The sequence below is a fragment of the Natator depressus genome, chromosome 2 (genome assembly GCF_965152275.1).
Source record: "Natator depressus isolate rNatDep1 chromosome 2, rNatDep2.hap1, whole genome shotgun sequence".
NCBI classification, from domain to species: Eukaryota; Metazoa; Chordata; order Testudines; family Cheloniidae; genus Natator; species Natator depressus.
The window spans coordinates 73,837,395-73,858,883 of NC_134235.1; the positions used below are offsets into that span (position 1 = coordinate 73,837,395).

Below are 21,489 nucleotides of genomic sequence, written 5' to 3' on the forward strand. Positions count from 1 at the left end.
GTACATGGTACTAGTCAGGCTGGGAGGAGTGTCGGTAGAAGGTCTTGTGGACTCAGATTGTGGGTGCACCCTTGTCTGGGGAAATGTGGTATTGTCAGAGAAGATGGACTGGAATCTACCCAGAGATGTGTCAGGTATGCAAGGTGAGATCTGGATCTACCCCACAGCAGGGGTTGAGTTGGGAGTTCAGGAGCAGAGAGGTCAACTACATATTAGGGTACTGAAGGATCTTCTGAGACTGATGATTTTGGGAAGAGACTGGTTGGGTTTCCCAGCCCTGATACAGAGGTAAGGTGTCATGAATCCAGAGCAGCAGTGTAGGGTACAGAAAACCAATGGTTGATCAGAAAAGGGGTGGAGAGAGCTGAAGATTGCATGAAACAACTGATAGGGGCTGAGAGGAAGCCTTCAGTCATCTTCAGAGCTTATTGGAACATCTTAAAAGAGAATTGACAAGAGCTGGAGGAAACCTCCCAGCAGAAGATCATCAATCAGACAATAAAACCTGAACAAGAATTAGCATAGTCTAGAGTGGAGTTAGAGTGTGGAAAACAGCAGTGCTTGATGCTGGAGCAGACATTGGCCACACTTCAGATTGAGAAGACTGTCAGGGAACAGGAGCTCATGGCACAGACTCAAGAGTGGGCAATGGATGCCCAGTGGGGACCCAGATGGACCTTGTTAGCATGCAGATAAGAGGCCGGGGTGAAAGTAGTGGCCCTTTGAAGAGGGGGAGTCAAGGGACAGTTTTATGGCTCCCATCATGAGGACTGGGGGACTGTCAGAACAACTGGTAGCTGCAGAATGCATGCTACAGATGAGAAAGAGAGCAGCTGGTGATTCAGGAAGAGAGAGGTTGCTCCTTCTGGTGTTTAATCTGCTTGAGGGAGAATTAGACCTTCAGCATGCGGGTCCTCGAAGTCCCGGAGAAGAAAATGAGGCTGTATTGACTGTGTCATGGTGAAGGTATGGACTGTAAGGCTTGCCCTAAGTGTGGGCAAGGTCTTCAAGGAGGGAGGAGTTTACCAGGGTGACATTTAAGAGGGAGCAGGGCCAGTGCAACCTGTGCCTTGTTAACTGACCCCATTAGGGTTAAAACAGGGCACCTGGATCTAGAGGGAAGGGAGTCAGAGCTCGGGAATTGCAAGAAGCAGGAGCAGCAGGAAGTTCCTGTGAGAGGTAAAGGGAGGGAAAAAAAACATGAGGTAGGCTGTTTTTTGTTTGTTTTGCCTGTGTTGGAAAATAAAACTACCTGGAAAGAGAGTGGTTGTGGCAGTGGGTCTTTTGGGAGCTGGGGAGAAGGCCAGTTTGTTACACGGTCCAGTGACTTAACCATACGACTGTCCTTTCTTTCTGTTGACTGTACCTTAAGGTCCTGTTTCCAATGGCAGTTCTCTTTTGCCAGAAGATTCAAGGAACTTCATGCCTTCTCCTGCTAGATACAGGGTCTACCAGGATAAGGGTCCTTTCCTGAAAGGTTTTCCTGTATGTCATTTGAACAAGGAAGTAGCCTTTCCCACTCTTTTGTCTTAATCCACAAAATTCCAAGTAGGGTAAGCTACATTGCCTGGACATTAACAGCTGTCTGAATTTATCTTTGCTAAGAACTGAGAGATTCAGAGTGGTTATTCATATTGCATCAATATCCTAATTTAGGAAAGTTCAGGCAGCTTCCAAATAGTTTCAGAATGGATTGAGGAGAAAGCCTGTATTTCAAGCCTGCATTACCACATGGATGGAGTCTTTGTGGGAAGAGAGATTGGAGGTGTTTCATGGAAATCTACAAGGCAGCCACCTAGACATCAATTCTCATATTCACCAAGAGCTCTCCATGTGTTGTACAAACATAATTGGATGCAGCCTTTGTCAGAAAGATGCGGCTGGCAGCTGTTAGACATTCATCCCTTCCTCCTGTATGATTTTTTTATTGCTGTAGGAGGTCCCAAGCAATTAGACTGGTTGAAGAAGAAAAGTAAGAAAATTTATTTTCTTTGAGATACCAGTCCAGGCCGCCACCTTGGAAAGATTAATACAATGTCCTTTTATAGTTTCCTGTTGGTTTTACAATTGTTCAAGGTCATTCTTTTTACCAGAATTGCTTTCTAAGTCGCAGCTGAGTTCTGAGCTGGTAAGCCGTTTCAGTGTATACTGGGGAGAGAAGGATAATGTGTCAAAAACTTAGTTATTTGTTTCTCAATTTGCTAGCAGGGAAGAACTATACCCAAGCAAGTGGCTTGGTATAGAAATTAATGAAGAAAGGAAGTTTAACAAGTATGGACAATATCCCCTAAAATCAGCAATGATTTTATATTTACTTCTAGATCATAGATAAAAATTTTGAATAGCGTTGGCTGATCCCTGTAGAACGCCACTTCCCGCAGCTCCCATTGTTTGGGAACGGTGAACCGCGGTAGCTGTTGGGGGTCGTGCCTGCGGACAGCTAATGTAAACAAACTGTCTGTGGCCCACCAGCAGATTACCCTTATGGGCCGCATGCCGAAGGTTGCCGACCCCTGTCATAAAAGAATGAAATCAGGTTTGTTTGACAAGATCACCTGATTGTCTCCATATCTGTTCTGGAGCATCACTCCCTGTACACTTGGAGCTGGAGGTGTAATTTCCTGCTTGGGTACACGAATGCACACTAGGTTTGATTAGAAGTGCAGTAAGGCTGTGGGATGGGCTAGTCACCTTGAGTACAATCCCTCCCAGGACCCTAGGTACTTAGTTGGGCAGCTTGCCTGTCCCACCTCCCACTCTGCCACAGCTACACTTTGTTTTTAGCATTCTAGCTCAATCACGTTTGTGCGTCTACCTGAGTTGAAAATTATCCCTCCAGCTCAAAGTGTAGATGTACGCTTAGAGGCAAAGTACCTTATGAAGATTTGATTTCTGGATGGATTCTTTCAGTTACCTTTGAGGTATATATCCAAGATGGGGGGTCTTTTTCCTCTAAGAGTAAAAGTCCATCAGACCAAGTGTCAGGCTGTCACCTGGACAGAAAGGGGAAAGCATCTGAAAAAGAGATTTGTGAAGCCGATTACTTGTAAGTGCATGCGCTCCTTTGCTAACCACTGTATTTTGGGTATAAATGTGTTTGCTGGTGCACTTTTCTGTGATGCTTTATAAGGGCTGTAATTCTTTGTGTGTGTGTGTGTGTGTGCATAGGCGGTGAGTTATATCTCCACGTGGTGCCTTGGCACCAGCAATATTCAGAGCCCGGGGCCCAGCTCCACCAATAATTGGGGCTGGGTGTCACCCTCGGCCCCACCTGCCCCCCCCCACGAGAGTCCCCTGGCCTCCTCTTTCTGCCCCCACGCACCGGAGCAGAGCATCCCTGCCTCTGAGGTGCAGCTCCATGCTGTCTCCCTGCATCAACTTCTGCTGCAGGGTCCTAGTGCCCCCCAACTCAACTGCCAGGGCAGACTGACTCTGAGCCTGCCCTTCCACCTCCAACCCTTCCCTTTTCCAGTGTGACCCTCCACCAGTACAGGAGGCCCCCCCACCGGCAGTCACCGCTCCTGCCCCATGCTGGGCAAGGGGCAGCCCCATCCCTCACCCCCAGTGAGGCTACAGTCAGGGGCAACAGCAGGGGAGGAGGTGCACGCAGCACCCCCGGCACCCACCACGAGGGAGTGAGGGAGATTCCTGGACCTGAGAGAGGTCCTAGGAGCACATGCAGTGACAGTGGTGGGGGTGAGTGTGCTGCTGGGGGGGGTGGGAAAGGGGGGCTCCTCCCGCAGAGCTCGCTGCTGCTGGCAGGGAAAAGGCTGGGGGGATTCCTCCTCTCTGGCCCCTGTCCCAGAGCAGCCTGCCTGCACCTCAAACGCATCCCCAGCCCTGCCCCACCCCAGAGCCCACACCTCCAGCCAGAGCTTTCATCACCCCACACACCCTCAACCCTCTGCCCCAGCCCCGAGCCCCCTCCAACACCACAAACCCCTCATCTCCAGCCCCAGCCAGAGCCCTCATCCCCCCCACACTCTAACCCTCTGCCTGAGCCCTGAGCCCCTCAAGCACCCCCAACACCTTATCCCCAGTCCCAGTCAGAGCCCTCATCCCCCTTCACTCCAACCCTCTGCCCCAGCCCTGAGCCTCTCTAACACCCCAACCCCCCCAGCCCCAGACAGAGCCCTCACCCCCACACTCCTACTCTCACCCTGAGCCCCTCCTACACCCAACCCCCTCATTCCCAGCCCCAGACAGAGCCCTCACCCCCTACACCCCTACTGTCACCCTGAGCCCCTCCCACACCCCAAACCCCTCATCTGCAGCCACAGCCCTCACCCCTGCACCCCCTCCCATCCCCAAACTCCCTCCCAGAGTCTGCATCCCAATCCCCTGCCCCAGCCTAGGGCCTGCACCCCAGACCTCCTCCCCCACCCAAACTCCCTCCCAGAGTCTTGGGCAGGTGTGGGGGCAGAGTTTGGGCAGGGGCAGGTTCTGGGCACCACCAAAAATTATACAAACCTGCCGCCCGTGTGTGTGTTTGTGTGTGAGATCAAGAGGTATGTTTTCTCCTCCTTAAATTCAGCTCATTTACATTGCTATTTAGACAGGTTTCAGAGTAGCAGCCGTGTTAGTCTGTATCCGCAAAAAGAAAAGGAGGACTTGTGGCACCTTAGAGACTAACAAATTTATTGGAGCATAAACTTTCGTGAGCTACAGCTCACTTCATCAGATGCATTGTTGAGCTGAAGTGAGCTGTAGCTCACGAAAGTTTATGCTCAAATAGATTTGTTAGTCTCTAAGGTGCCACAAGTACTCCTTTTCTTATTGCTATTTAGAGTCCATTAGTATGGATTACTAGAGCAACTCTTTGTAATTTTTCCCTACATGTAAAATGGGTTTCTGTTAAAGTAGCTCCAGTCTCCCACCTGCTTATTGTTGTTCTATAGCTTTCTTCTTTTGGTGTATTGGTTCTGGGGAAATTGCAGTCCTGATTATACTGTGGGTATTAGCGGTATTGTTTGCTTGCATCATGAGCCTTTTTTAATTTTCTTCATCCATCTGGTTGTCACCTGTGAAATGAGAAGGGGCCATTGCATTTCATCTGATTCTTCACCAACTGTGTAACTAAAAGCCAAATAGTCTTTGCCATACTGCTTGGATACAATGGAGATATGAAAATCAAGACATACTTTAATATCTATGGTGAATTACAAGTATTTTGTGAAAAACAGTTGTTCCTATTTTAAGTTTAAATAATTTGGTCTCAGTATGCATTTGAGAGGCAATGTATCTATGGATTAGAAAAGAGGACTGTAGTTCAGGATTTTTATTTTTTACTCTCAGTTGTCCCACTGCCTGTAATATGGAACAAGTACCCTACAAACAGTTCTTGTCTGAAAATTTTGACCTATATCTAAAGGCACCTGTATCTTTACACAATTAAATATACTGATATCCAAAGGTACTGAGCACATACAGCTCCCATCGAAGCTATTAGAAGCTACAGTTGCTCAGTACCCCTGAAAATTAGGACTCTTCTTAGATACATGCCTAAGTGTGGCGTAGTTGCCTATTTTAAGGCACACATTGTGCTTTTAACTTTTTGTGCCTTAGTTTCTTACTGAGTAAAATTGGGAGAATATTTTCTACCAAATTTCATGGAGATGTTGCAAGACTCCATTAACATTTGTTAGTATTTTGATAACCTAAGGTGAAAGTTACTACCTAGGATCCTGATCCTGCATCCATTGAAATCAGTGGGCACAGAATTGGGCCATGTGTGAAAAGTTTTGTTTATCTTTCACCTGCTATTGGTGATTTTGCGTATGCAAGCCGTTGTTTGTTTGAAGAGGCCAACAGAATTATTAGAAGCTGTTTGTTATGTATATGAGAGCACAGATTAAGAAGGTGTGTGTCTGTTAATGAAGAAGGTATTATTCAATATGCAGTTGTGAGGATACAAATATTAATAGCAAGGTTGTGCAACAAGTTGAGGAACAATAACTTAGATGTGTAAAATTTTGCCCTTAAAGAAACAGAATTATTTCAATTGCACTAAGTGCTTCAACATCACTTCTGAGAACAGTTCTGTATCTTCAGGTATGCAGTTTCATGCATCGTTGCTCATAATTGTGCACTTAAAATACAGTATCTAGAAATCTAGCCCTCCCTACTTTACACACTATATATACACACACTCACACATTTTCTTCTTTGTTTCCAGGGAAAATATTCAGATGTTTCCTGTCGGCTAGATGAAACCATTCACATTATTGAAAATTTTCAAAACAGAATTCATGAATTAAATGAATTAGCAGAGACAAAGCAAAGACAAATTGAAACTACAGAGAAATCCCTCATAGAATTGAGGTAAGAATTTCCATTCCTATCAACGTTTTTTAAAACATAGCTTTTATGTTATCTGTACAGTATTATTTATAGTAAATATAATGCAGTTTTTATCAATAATTTGAAAGTATTTTTGTCTGATTATACTTTATGGGTTTTGTGCATTTGTAGAAGACATTCATGATAAATTGTCTGCCTGGTAAATGGTATTTCAGGCATCAGGACTATTTTCCAAAATCTAATAAAATCCATGGTCAGTTGCATCTTTAATTAATGGAGGATTTCTTGTGTTCTGGTTTTTCTCTGTTTTCAAGAAATGTGGACTTACACTTACTGTGACTGATGAGTCCTGAAAATAGTCTCCAAGGGCCCTATCCAGCTGAAAATACCTGTAGCCTTCTAGGCCACGCAAGCCTTGGAGGGCCATATATGATGATTGCACAGCAGGCTTACTCTTCTCCAGGATAAAGGTGAGCCTGCTGTGCAATGTCAAAGAGAAAATAGCTGTGTGCTGTTGAATTGCAAAGTTACTTACAGGATGGGGAAGTCATGAAAAAAGAGTTTCTTGCCTCCACACACTTTAGCTCCCTTCTTCCGGTCACGTTCACTTCCATTTGCAGGTGCTACACATTCCCAACTGCCTGGGATTGGCTTCTTCCAAACCTTGATTCAAGAAGAATAATGCAGCTGAACCTGGTGTTCCGACCTCCAGTCTAATGGACTCCAAAAATACAGAGGATCAGTGCTCAGCATCTCACATCCAGCGGTTGATACTGACATCCATTTGATCAGTTTCATGCAGTGGGATGCTGTATCCCAAACTCTATTCCTTGGTTCTGGCCAAGAATCTTTAAGAGCAACTGAAGTTGGTAGTGAAAGGTTGTAATGTTTGTTTGTTTTTGGTCACTTCCAGTAACTCTCTGGTTCTGAATAGTTCTTGAGTTCAGCACTCCTTCTGCTGAGGGATTCCTCCAAATTTTTCCAATTCCTACTCTTTAAAAACACCATTGATTTTGAAATTCTGTAAAGAATACTTTGAATATTTCTTGAGCCTCTGCTTCTCAGGTATCCCATCTCACTCTTAAAGATCTGAAGTCACTCCACTTCCAAGACTTGGATCCAGATGATTGAAGTTGCTTGTTCCCCATCTAATTTTTACCATTCTCCTCTGCGCAGAGACCATACAGCACAAGTAGAATTCTTCCCCCGTATGAATTGCTGGAAAACTAGGATAGTACACCTACGGCATCTATGGTCATTGGAGCACACAGTCTTTGTTTAAAAAAAAAAAAAAAAGGAAGCGGGGAGAAAGAGAAGGGAAAGGTTCTTTCTCATTGCTTTCTACTTCTTGCTGATTGTTATTTCCCCTTAGTGAGGATTAGTGGTGAGTATGCAGAAGAAAGGAATATTTCTTATCTGTTATTTTATTCTATTAATGTCTCTAATAATCTGTCCCAGCAGTTGGCATTTTATGTACATATCTTAAAGAAGGCTTTCCCTGGAGCCAGTTCCTATTTTTGGGTGGTATACCTAGTTAAATGTTAAACATGCTTATATATTTGGATTACATATTTTACTTTTGGGTGGAATGGTGATTGGTTTAAGTGATTGTTATACAACTTTAGAAGAACTCTTCTGGTAGTTTGCAAGATGGGTAAACCCAAGGTTCCCAGCATCCTCTTCAAAATGCTTGAACTGACCCCATTTATGAGGAGAGAGATCAACTCATCTGTGAGGATTAGTGTAGATGTTGAGAAAATTAAGGCAAGTAGCATGTAAGAAACTTTCCTGTTTGAGTCTGACTCAGTGTCTTAGACCCAGTGACAAAAGATCATTCAAATACCTCAATAGATTTTTAGTCTGTTCATCAGCAGTCCTATGATATGGGAGTTACTGTTTCTGTGAAGGAACCGTGCACACTTGAGGGAAGCAGCTGGAGGCAACAGCCCTTGATTCCAGGTGCTGATTCCTGCCTGGCTTGATGGAGAAACTGGAGACATGGGGTTCCTGCTGCTGCCTTCATTCATGGCTATTGCTTACTTTCTAGCTTACTCTCTCACACTTTTATCTGATCTCCTCTTCCACTTATTACTGTTTAATTGCAAAAAAAAAAAAATAGCAAAATCCTAAACAAACTACAAGAATAAAATAGAAATTTTGACCTATATAGTACTAAAACAACAGTACTATAAAATTAAAAATTTTCCAGAGTTGCGGCAGCTGTGTAACTGAAAAGACTACCACAAATCCCTATGCTAACACACTAATTAAGGAAAACACAGTCCCACCCTAAAACCAATCAAGGCAACCCAATAAAAATGGTGAACCATTTTGAAAAACCTTACTGCTTTTCACTCTCCCTCGGAAAAACAAAAACCCTATAGAAAATGCATAGAACTAGCAATTCTAAGCAAGAACTTACCACATTGCCAACTGCACCAAGCTCCTCTTGTCTCACTGGGGGTAGAGAGGGGCAAGTTTGATTGGATTAGTGGGAGATAGCCAACACCTGGGGTCCTAAGGGAACTGGGAGTGTGCATACTTAATCATGCTGGAACCTTTCCCTTCCCTGTGCTAACTGCCTACATAATGTGCCTGGGACATAAGGAGAAGGAAATGGGAGCAGAGGGACAGATTAAGGGGCACATGCTGGTGACAGGGACAAGTGGGGGGGGGAAAACAGTGCAGAAGGGTCTGTAACCAATAGAACATACTTTCCTCCAAACCTTGGAATTGAACCCAGGATTCCTGAATCTCAGCATTTCTGTGCTTTCAGCAGATAGCTGTAAATCCCACTGGCAAAGTATGTGTCTCATTCCTTGCTCGTGTCTAGTTCTACTACTGCTACCAGATATGATGTTAGTAAGTGGTAGAGGTCTGTGCAGTGGATGTAAAGTTTCCAGTACTGCTGATGACACATGTGAGATCACCATGATTATACATGAAGGGATTTGTGTGTTTGCTTTTTAAAAAAAAAAATGAAGGAAATTGCATTACCCACACCTCCCCCCAAAAAGCTATTTTAAAACAACATTTAGGTTACAAAGTAAAGCACTGAAAAGTTAGGAAATGCCAGACTTAAGGTTTCCTGTGCAACCTTTATTCATCCCCTTGTGTATATGTATTATGGCAGTCTTTAATTACATGATCAAATACTATATTATCTATAGGACTCCTAATTTGCTATATTTTATTTTTCATATCCTTTTGTGTGAAAAATGTGACTCCATTAGTAACATGAGTACTCATATATGGACCTCTGAGGAAAATGAAAATGATAACAAGTACATTTTAGAAACCTCTAAAGAGGGCCTAACATAGTAGTCTGATGGAGATGGATTAGTGGGCAGAGTACATGTGAGGTTGTTCAAAAGACATGTTATATCTATCACATGGTTCTATATGGTTTTTCAAATGGATCTTAACATACGTGAGATTTGTCTGTCTTTTTGTCTACAGTAAAATTAAATATTAAACTATATAAGGTAAGACTAAAAAATCAGTTTATAATAATTTTTATTAAGAACTTTTCTCTTTTAAAGGGAAAATTTTAGTGCTGTTAGCTGTAAGCAGGAGAAAAATCAGATGATAATTGATTACCTCCAGAATGAATTAGAAAAATATGAGAAGAGAATACAGCATGAGGAAAAAACATATGGAGAATTACTATGGACTCGACAGAAAAATTTGGAAGATATGAAGGTGGGTACCATTAGAACTGTTTTGTTTAACAGAAGTAAAACAGCATCACTTAAATCTGGTTAGTTACTGACTTCTTTGAAATACTTTAGCACAATTTTATTAAATTTTCAGTATACAAGGGCACAATCTTCTTGGCAATATGCAAGTAACATCCCCTATTGACGTCCATTGCTATTTTTCTGTGTTAGGACTGTAGGATCTGGTCCTGACATTCCTAAATGACTTCCTTTAGGATAAGTATACAGTTATTAATTTGATGCTGCAGTGCTAATTTTACATGTATGTTTAATGTGTTAAGTGTTTTCCTGTTCCATTTTCCTGACCTCTGTTCTGCAAAGCAATGTACACACTTTTATAAATTGGAAGGCAACAGATATTCCATTATGGCATCTTCTATATGAAATTTGACTAGAACACTAATGCTGTATTTGGCACCAAGCAGATGGACCCCCTGAGCCTGTGTAGAGTTAATTGCAAAATCAGGGCCTAGTGAAGCAGAAGTTTAGAAAATACAGTTGCTTTTGCTACAAAACTCTTATGAGAGATCAGATACTGTAAAATTCCCTAAATTCTATATTGAAGAATTATTTTCACATTTTAGTTTTTCTATCTAAGATAAAGAAAAATTAAGTTGTGGGGTTTTTTTTGTCACTAACAACATTTAATTTCTGTTTGTGCTTTGCATACAACTGATACTAAAAATACTTGCATGGTTCTAAGAACACTGATTAATATTTTTATCTTCAAAACAATCTTAGATTATTAAAATTTGACAGAATTTTAAAAATTTACTTTATTGTACTCTTCACCACTATATCGTTTGTTTCGTTTTTGCACTTCACTCAGAATAGGCATTGAAAATAGACTAATAGCTTCTATTGTCATTTTTACTTAGTTTCACTTTTCAGCTTTGATGTACTAGCACAGTGGTACTGTACAGTATTTTAATTGCAAACACTACAGGGGACCGTTTAAATCGAAGAAAGATTTTTTTTTTTATTCAGATATTACCAAAACAATGTATAAAACATTTTAGTTAACACTGGACCTGTTTCTCTCCTGCCTTTGCACACTGCAGGTATTTACACTTGTGCAAAGTAATACATGTGAATGTGAAATATCAAATCACTCCACTCACAATAGTGGCAGTAGTGCTTTGTGCTCACTTTGCATTGGTACAATGTTGTAGAGAATAAGGCCCATTATGTTTTTCAAAACTTGGTTTTGTTTGTTTCTACAAAGCCTGTGTTGATCAGAACATACAGGAGAATGAACATAGATACAGAGGTAGATTTAAAAGTAAAAGTTTTGCGACTTCATTAACTGTTAACTTTAATGGGAGACTGCACTAAACCCCCAAATACCAGGTATTCATTTGGGTTCAGTGCAGTGTGAAATGGATAACATACCAAATAACCAATATTCAGGCTTGCCCCTCTTCAGCCTAACCCTGGGGATTCACCCTCTTGCTCTGTCTCTGTTACTATAAGGCATGTTTTCTACTCATTCTCAAGACTCTTCTCTGAACTCTCCAATTTATCAACATCCTTCTTGAATTGTTGATACCAGATCTGGACACAGTATTTCAGCAATGGTCATACCAATGCCCAGTACAGAGGTAAAAAAACTTCTCTATGTCTACTCAAGATTCCCCTGTTTATGCATCCAAAGGTTGCATTAGCCCTTTTGGCCTTAGTGTCACACTGGGAGCTCATGTTCAGCTGATTATCTACCACAATCCCCAAATTTTTTCGGAGTCACTGCTTCTCAGGATAGAGTCCTTCCCCCATTCTGTAAGGCCTACATTCTTTCTTCCTAGATGTATACATTTACATTTAACCTTATTAAAACATATATTTTTGCATGCATTCAGCTTACCAAGCAATCCAAATCGCTCTATGTTAGTGACCTGTCCACTTCATTATTTACTACTCCCCCAATTTTTTAAGTTAACTCCAATTTTTTATCAGTGATAATTTTACGTTTTCTTCCAGGTCATTGTTAAAAATATTATATAATGTAGGGCCAAGAACCGATCCCGTGGGACCCCGTGAGACACACACCAGCTCGATGGTTATTATATTAATTTATGTGTATTACTATAACACCTACGAGCCCTAGTCAAGGACCAGGACCCCATCGTAAGAGGGCTGTACAAAAACAGAACAAAAAGGCAGTACCTGCCCCAAAGATCTTAGGATCTAAGTGCTGTGATAGCTTTTTTAAACCTTACATTCTGCAGATACAAAACAGTGTGCTTTCCCAAAATGTATACTAACATATATACTTACATTCCATATTGATGTGCCTGGTATAAACACATAGAGGATCCCGTCACAGATACTGGGATCATATTTGAAGAGAGATTTCCAAAAAATACTCTTCAAGATGATCCCTTGGCATGCTATTCTTTTAGCTCTAGCACAAATACAGTTCAGATTATATTATTACCTGCTACAGTACTTACATGGTTAGTATCCTATCAATTAAAATAATTACAAGTAGGATTATTCTGTTTTTTGAAGCTGGAGAAAGAATTCCTGAATAGCCAAACTCCCTCCCTGTCCCTTCCCAACCTTAAATCTAGTCCCACATTTAGGTCTAGCTATTGGATGAACCCTAACAATGTGCTTCTAAAATGCAGATTCATGTACCCAAACAAACAAACTTGATTACATATGAAAGTAATAATCTGGAATAAATTCTGTTGCACATAGCATCCAGAGATATACTGATTTTATATTTTCTTTCAAAGGATAGCAATGGGCATCACTGTCTATTTCTGTTCAAAATCCTTAATGAACAATAATTTCTTCTAGAAGGTGTTCTGTTCTATTAATTAATTACAATGGTGTGTGATACTAGGGTGATTAATAATAGATGGATATTTCGTTATGATAGCTTTTAAACTTGAATTTACAAATATCAGTTTTTCCCCAAAAATTGAAGTAGACCTCCCCAAATATATACAAATATGTTTTGTTTGAAACAAATTGCTTTCCATAGTGGCAGGGCTTTCTCTTTCCCCCCAAAAGTACAGGGTAGAAATTACTGACATTAAAAGTACCAAGTAGAGCTGTGCAGGAACTGAAATTTCCATTTCACTGTAAATTCTGTGATTTTGAAATTTGTTTCATTCCAAAGCTGAAAGAGAACAAATAATTTCAAAATTTCCTGTAAAATGAAATGTCCAGAAGTAAGTTTCGGTGATGACAAAAGGCATTTTGAATGATAAAAAGTTCCCCTGGAAAAATTCAACCAATTTTAATGCCAAATCATGATATGATGCTTCATCAGCTAGCATTACTAATGAAAGCTTATGCAGAATGATGTATGTCAGCAGTGCATATTACAGAAATAAAATATCACCATGGTTCTTCAATATCATTCTTCTATGGCTGCTCCATTGTAGGATGTATATACACCGGTGTGCCATCAATTGGAGATTTGAATTAGCAGTGTTTGCACCTGTGCACCACATGGCCTGCTGCCTCAGAGCGAGGCAGATAGGGTGAAGCAGATCTGCCACCCCTCCAGTTCCTTTTCAGCTGCCTGCAGCTCGAAACAGAGCATCTGCATGTCTGCTGCTTCCTAGCAAGTACTTAGTCATTCTTCCATTATTCATTTTATTTATTTTATTTTTTTAACTTATTATTATTTGGCACAAATTTATGCCTTGGGGAGAGGGTGTCTCCACCTACCTTTTCTTTTCCCCAATCTCCAGGACTGATTCCTTGGCCCTCTCAGCCTTATATCTGTTGTATGCCGAAGGCCCCAGGATTCAAAGACTGTCAGACTTGCAAAATGTTTTGTGCCCGGAGCAATGGGCATTATATCTGTCCCTGGTGTCTCAGAGACTCTCATGTCCCATCCCAAGTGCAAAGTCTGTATGGTGTGTAAGAGCACGTCTTGCAAAGGGAGCTGAGCTGAAATTCTTCCTTATGGAACTCTCAGGGGGTTGAATTTCCCCACCGCCCCTGAGTATTTCAGCACTTCCCAGGGCTTCTTTGGAGATAAAACATGCCAAGAAAAGAAAGTCTCCCTCTACTGAGAGAAGAAAAAGAGATAAGTCACTTCTTAGAACTGTTTCTGAGAAGACCTCGTGTCCCAGAATGGGTACCTCTGAGGCTCTGGCAGGCATCGGCACTGGGCCATTGGTACCATCTAAACAGACCTCTCAGGATAGCACTGAGACTCGTCAAAATCAACCATGTGAGAAAGTCGAAGGCAGTGGTACTGTCTGTTACTCAGACTCATATGGAGCCCTCTCTTACCTCTGCTCCCTCGGATCATATATGCCTGGAGCACAGAGATCCCACTTTGACAGCTCCTTTGGCACCAGCTGCAACTCCCTTCCTGTCCTCACAACTAGTTCTTCAGTACCACCCCCAGTCTAGGCTATACATTATAAAAGCTTTCTTAAAAACTTTAGGTTTCTTTCACAGGAAGACTTCTTCATTTTGGAGGAACCATTGTCACCCCTTTACCTGAGAGTTTACCACAGTACCTCTGTGCCTGCCAACCACCTCCTCTCTTCAGGTTCCAGCAAGTGTTCAACCCTTGGTACTTACCCATCCACCTGTCTATATGCTGCAACCTCCTGTAGCATTTCCGGCACCAATGCCTACGGCACCAATGCCTACTGCCCCTCCTTTGGACTTGGGACAATACTGAGGATCAGAAGTCTTCATTAGCTTTTTCTCTGATGCCTTGGAAGCGTACCCTGACAAGGACTTCAGAAGCTGCCACATGCCCATTGAATACGAATTCCCCTGGGGTCCCTTCTCCTACCCACCTCTTCAGTGGGACTTTTGGGATCCCTGGACAACCTATGGGGACCAATTGTGTAGGGCTTCTGCCCTCAAGAGACCACATTTGGAAGTTCCCCAGTCATCTCAACAATCACCGGCACTGCACTCATAGTCAGCAGTGCTGCATGTTTCCCTGGTATGGAAGGAAGATCAGGAGGTTCCACTGCCACCTCCAGAGGAGGAGATACCTTTTTCCCATACATCTTTTTCCTCTCCGGACAAGGCATTGATGCCAACACCACCATCCTATGCAGACAATTTTAGGTAATTTCAGTACCTAATGAAGAGACTTGCAGTATCTCTTCAAATCTTGACAGAGGAGATATGAGAGTCCTGGGCACTCTCTGATGGACATACTTCACACCAGTCTACGTGAGGAAATAGCACTGCCCATTAATGAGGCGCTCTTATCTCCAGCCCGTAATTTGTGGCAAACACCTGCTGCCATCCTTACAACTATCTGTAAAATGGGAGACAAAAAAATTATCTACCAGTCAGTGGGCTGGAATATTTCTTCTCACACCCCAGTCCCAACTCCCTGGTGATGGATGCAGTTAATGAGAGAAACTGTCATATTAGAGGTTTCAGAGTAGCAGCCGTGTTAGTCTGTATTCGCAAAAAGAAAAGGAGTACTTGTGGCACCTTAGAGACTAACACATTTATTTGAGCAGAAGCTTTCGTGAGCTACAGCTCACTTCATCGGATGAAGCTGTAGCTCACGAAAGCTTATGCTCAAATAAATATATTAGTCTCTAAGGTGCCGCTAGTACTCTTTTCTTTTTGTCATATTAGAATTCAAGATCCTATGCAAAGGAGGACATGACAACAGCAAAACAAAGACACTGAACTTCAGAAAGGCAGATTTCAATCAACTCTGAGAAATAGTAGGCAAATTCCCATGGAAAGACCAATTAGGAAGAAAAAGAGTCAAAGGGGGCTGGCAGTTCCTAAAAGTTGTAATACTAGAGGCTCAAAATCAAGCTATTCTGATGCAGAAGAAAGATAAGAGCCACAGGAGTCCAATATGGCTGCACAAGGAGCTTTTTAGCTATCTAAAAACCAAAAGAGATACATATAGGAAATGGAAGGAGGGGCATGTCACCAAGGAAGTATAGAGGGAATAGTGTGAGAGTGTAGGGACAAAATCAGGAAAGCCCAGGCAAAGAGTGAATTACAGCTGGCAAGAAATGTTAGAGACAACAAGAAGGGGTTCTTCAGACTGTGGCAAATTTCCAGCACTACTTTGATGGGTCTCGCGCTTTCTCTTCTTGGGGAGGGTTCAGGGCATCGTTTCTCGCCCCTGAACTGAGGTATTAACTGCCCCACTAGTGTCCTAGAGGAGGGGAGTGGAGAGGGAGGGACCCGGGCCCGCCCTGTACTCCGGGTCCCAGCCCAGGGGCTCTAGGGATAGCAGTAAACGGCTTGAACTAGCGGTTCCTTCCCCTGGGCTACTTCCCTCTTCTGCCCTTCAGCTTGTGGGGCTTCCTGCTCTCCCTCTGCACAAATGGGCATTTCTTTACCTAGGGTCTTGGTCTTCATAGCCCACTGCAGCACTTCTCCAAACTCTCCTCTGCTTCCCTCCAAACTGCTCTCTGCTTCAACTCCTCCAAACTGCTCTCTGCTCCAACACCAATCCACTCTGCTTCAACTTCTTCTCCTGTCTAATTGAAGCAGGGGAGTTTTATCAGGTGACTGGCTTCAGGTGCTCTAATTGGCTTCAGGTGCTTTAATTAATCTATAGCAAACTTTCTTCCCTCTACAGGGAATAAGGCTCCCTTCTAACACTCTCCTGCTGCCCTCTGGCCATGCTGTATCACAAGACAAACATGTCAGACAAAAAAGAAAGATCAGGGATGATGTGGGTCTGCTGCTCAGTGGAGAAGGTGAGCTGGTAACAGAAGATGATAGGAAGGCAGAGCTGCACAAAGCTTACTTTGCTTCAGTCTTCTCACAAAAAATAACTTGGGACCAGATGACTAGCAAAGTTACCATAGACGTTACAGGGGAAGGGATGCGGATTAGGATAAGTAAAGAACATGTCAAAGATCTTCTGACCAATTTGAATGAATTCGGATCAGTGGAGCCTGATGGTATTCACTCCAGGGTACTAAAGGAATTAGGTGGAGAAATCTCAGCGCCACTGGCAAGAATATTTACAAACTCATGGATGACAGGAGAGATCCCGGAAGATTGGAAAAGGGCTAACATAGTGCCCATCTTTAAAAGGGGAAAAAGGAGGAGCCGGGGAACTATAGACCAGTAAGTCTGACTTTGAGGTAGAGCCACCTACTTGTGTAACTTGGAAATGATTTTTGATTTGGACAACATCTACACAGATTCAGCTTTTACTAGACATTATTCTATCACCACAGCATCAATATTGGATGCAAAGTTTGGAAAGACAATTCTACACCCACAATTTAATAAGGCTCTGAACCCACCTCCTGCTGGAACTGCTTGTGAGTCACCTGGGAAAAGATGGTTACTTACCTATATTGTAAATGTTGTTTTTTGAGATGTGGATGCACACATATTCCCCGACCCATCCTCCATCCCTCTGCATTGGAGTCTTCAGCTGGGTATTTCAGTGCAAAGGAACTGAGGGGGGTCAGGGCGATGCCGCCCTTATGTACCCAGGGGAAGGGCATGAGCACCACCCCTATGGGTACTACTAGGCCAAATTCTCCATATTTGGTGCTCTGGGAATGCACAAACCTGAGTGGAATATGTCTCCACCCACATCTTGAAGAACAATGGTTACAATACAGGTAAGTAACTGTCTCTTCCCAAAACAAAGGGCAGTTGGAGGGCAATCCTAAGACTCAAAAACATGACTACCTACATTCTTTCGCAGCATTTCAGGATGGTGATCCTGGCTACCATAATCCCTTGTCTGAGTCCATGGGATTGATTTACTGCTCTCAACCTTCAATATGCATATTTTCATGTCGCTGTGCACTCCTCCCATAAATATTTTCTGTGGTTTGTTGCTGGTTCAAAATCTCACCGACATCATGCCCTCCCCTTCAGACTTTGGATGGCCCCCATCAGCGGGAGAGAACCTGGAGCATTCATGGCTCACTGCCTTATGTTACCTTCTATTGTGACAAGGTAATGCTACGCCCCAATCCTTGGTTTATCACATAAGTTTCATCAGACTTCCATATCAACAAGGATATCCATCTGCCAGTATTTTTCACCAAACCTCCCTCTTCCAGAGACGAGATAAGCCTTCACACTGTAGATATTTGGAGGGCACTACCCTTCTATCTGGATAGGACTAAATGCTTTGAGGTTTCCCCTAGGCTGTCCATACCCTTTTCTGAAAGAATGAAAGGACAATCAATCTCCTTTTAAACATTATCAGCGTGGATTTCAGGTTGCATCATAACGTGTTATGAGATCATTGGGATACAACCACCCTCCCCAGAGTGTCAGCAAATTGCATCAGGGATCAATTCACTTCAGTTACCCTCCTCAATGACGTTCCCATCACTGAAATTTACAGGGCCACAGCTTGGTCTTAAGTTCACCTGTTCTCCAAATATTACACTACTCTATCTGCATCCAACACTGATGCGACCTTTGGTGATGCTGTCCTCTGCACTATCTTGGATTCACCGCCCTCTGTACCCATCTCAATGTTGAGTTATTGCTCGGGAGTCTTCTACGGTGGAGTTCCCATAGGGACATGTACTTGAAAAAGAAGGAAAGATTACTTAATTTTCAGGAACTAGAATTCTTCAGGATGTTTTGTCCCTCTGAGGGCGCCACCTCCTGCCCTCCTCCTCTACTACGGAGTCTCTAATTCTGTAGTTGAGAAGGAACTGGTGCAACAGAGGATCCATTCTTCCTTATGTGCCCTCATTCTGAAGCATGAGGCCATGTGGTGCATAGGCATAGACCTGCAGATACTGCTAATCCAAATCTCTGGTTGAGAGCACACAAACGTGTGCACACCATACAATGGAGCACCCATAGAGTCAAAAATCTCGAAGAACTCAAGTTATTGAAAGGTAAGTAACCTCTCCTTGTGGTGAATGTACTCAAAAATATTGGAGGAAAAACTAAATCAAACCAAACTATTTCCTGAATAATATAACATATATTAGTTATCTTTTATGATCTATTAGAGATCAATATAGGTCATCTTGTTTTTCTTCTAGCTATTTCTTTCAGTGTGTCAGCAGGTGTTACCTTCAGAACAGTCACCATATGTTATTTACAAAAAATAATTTTAATCAACATTAATGTTGTTTAAAGATAGGATTGTAGCATATGCATGTAAACACAGGAGTTTACATTTCAATACGTGGCAAAAGATGGAGGATATTTTTTTAAAAGCTGCAAAGAGCCACAACTCCCTCTAGGCTATTTTGTGTGTGTGCAGGGTAAGGGTAACAAATCGTCTGGCTATAAAATTGTCTTTAATTAGTTGACTCAGTGGCTTCCAACAGTGTGCTACACTAGTATGTGGGAGTCCCATGTTACAAGATAGACTTCTGAATCTCACTCCCTGCTCCTGGGTAGACTTAGCATATTGTGAATGTGACTTATATGGTGTCCTGTGGGGAGTGCTGACAGTATTACCCAAATAACCATCCTACTGTCTGATTTTATTGGCTTATGGGGAAGTTATACACCTGCCCTCCTGAGGAATATGCACAGCTGGAGTCTGGGTGCCATGGTGGTAATAACATTTTGAGTGAGAATGGAAGGGATGAAAAAGGGGAAGGGCAATGGGAATTTAAAAAACAGATTTGTCTTACTGCTCACTGAGAGGCAAGTCATATGGCAAAAAATACAGCAACCCCGACTGTAAATGTAGATTAATAGTATTGCAACAGTCACAATTATGATATAAAAAATGGGAACAATTACCAGTTATGGTGTCTGATAGTGAAGGTTGTGCTTAACTTTCTCACTCAGAAACTTTTGAAAACGCTTTTGGTCTTTGTCCTTAGTGTTGGAAGAAATTATCTTCTGCAGTTTTTGAGTTATCGGGTAAAAATATACTTTGTGCAATAAAAATTGCATCAGTTTGTTTCCCTACAGAGAACTAAAATACCATCAGGACATTGAAACTTGACCTGTTAAAAATCCTTCTTAAAGAGTGCATCCAGGACTATGTTTGAGGAAAAAATTGGCTAGAAATTAACAAAGTTATGCACGCTTGAAAATTACATACTGTATATGCACAGAATTGTATTTCGCCAAGTCTAAGAGTTTGCACTCCTGGAAATGTGGTCTATATTTTTTTTCCAGAAGTGCACACCCTTTTCAAAGTATGTTAATGGGCACCTGGTGGCCTTTAGGATTTAAAGCAGCTTAAACGTCTATGCCACCTTAATTCCTTAAGACAAGTTAAGCATCTATACTGACTTAAGGACTTAGAGGTTTAAGTGCTTACACTGCCTTAAATCCTTAAAGCAGCAGTGGAGTGTTAGCATTTGAAAATCATTTTCTTTTATAATAACTAAAAATCAGGGAAATTAAATGCAAAAAACACTACATTAATGCAGCATGAAGGATGCAGTTATATTTGAGAGAAACAGGAAATTCAAAAGCTTGTTCCTGCAGCAATATTAATTTGGTCATATTATCAGTACACATGTATGCTATTCTTGTTAATCTAACTGAATATCTAAATTGATACTTGCTGTTTATATTAAATGTCTAACATAAAATATACAGGATGTCTAATATGGCTGATTTAACATAATCGTAGCAATGTTGAAATTTGCATTTTCTGATTGTGTGTTAATTTTAATTATGTAATCTTAGAGTAGTTATTGTGGTACTTAAGCTTCAAACTGCACTGGGGACAGGGTACCTGGTTCTTGGGGGCATTCTGCTTGTGCTGAATGAGTACATACCAGAATGTCACATCTTATGCTGGTGCAAATGAACCTCACTCCACATCCTTTGGGGAGCATAGCACTGGGGCAATGCTATTCCTCCTCTTAGTGCTTAGTGAACATGAAGACTGGAATTATGTCTGATTTCTGTGCCGGGGTTGAAGAGGGAGGAAAGTGGACTCCTTTGCATCCGCCCCCTGCCAGGTATGTCCATGGAGAGACAGCCATAATCTGGCCTTTAATGCTGTAGTATTTTCCATTTAAATTGAAATTAACTTTACCTGTATAAAATCTGAGTTGGACTTTATGTGGGATGGTGCCAGGTTGGGAAGGTGAAATTCACCACCCTCCACTTGGAGCTATGGTGTCAGGCTGCAGTGCAGTCTCTCTAATTTATGTTAGTTTATAGGATTTTGTACAGACTGCAGATTCTCTGTGCTATTAGCTTGGAGTTTTAGGACCACTATGCAATCACAGTTTCTGTGGCCCATCCTCTGACCTCCTCCAATACAACCTTTAGTGCTGTAGCACAAGAAATATAGCAGCCTCACTGCACATCAGCTCAGCTAGTGGCCAGCACATACTTAGCGTCATCTTGGGATGTAAGTAATGTTGAAGGCTTAATCTAAACTCTCTGCACAAGGGGTAACACCATTTTAATTGTGGTTCTTTTTTCTTTATAGCATATATTGTATTTCCTGGACATATTTTTGATGATCTCAGTTACTGTGTTAGTTTGTGTCCTGTGTTGGTTGGTTTTAAAAAAGTTCAGGAAATTCATTCTGCATTGAGCATTCCAAATGAGTAACATTATAGGC

General features: G+C 42.1%; 1 protein-coding gene across 1 annotated transcript in view; it reads left to right on the top strand.

Moving 5' to 3' along the window:
* The window catches only part of CCDC178 (coiled-coil domain containing 178), a 352,723-nt gene that overhangs the window by 140,942 nt on the left and 190,292 nt on the right, over nucleotides 1-21,489 (top strand). Inside the window, exons 14-15 of the mRNA XM_074944428.1 lie at nucleotides 6,176-6,321; nucleotides 9,843-10,002. Of these exons, the coding sequence (XP_074800529.1) occupies nucleotides 6,176-6,321; nucleotides 9,843-10,002 (306 nt within the window). The remainder of the gene's footprint in view (nucleotides 1-6,175; nucleotides 6,322-9,842; nucleotides 10,003-21,489) is intronic.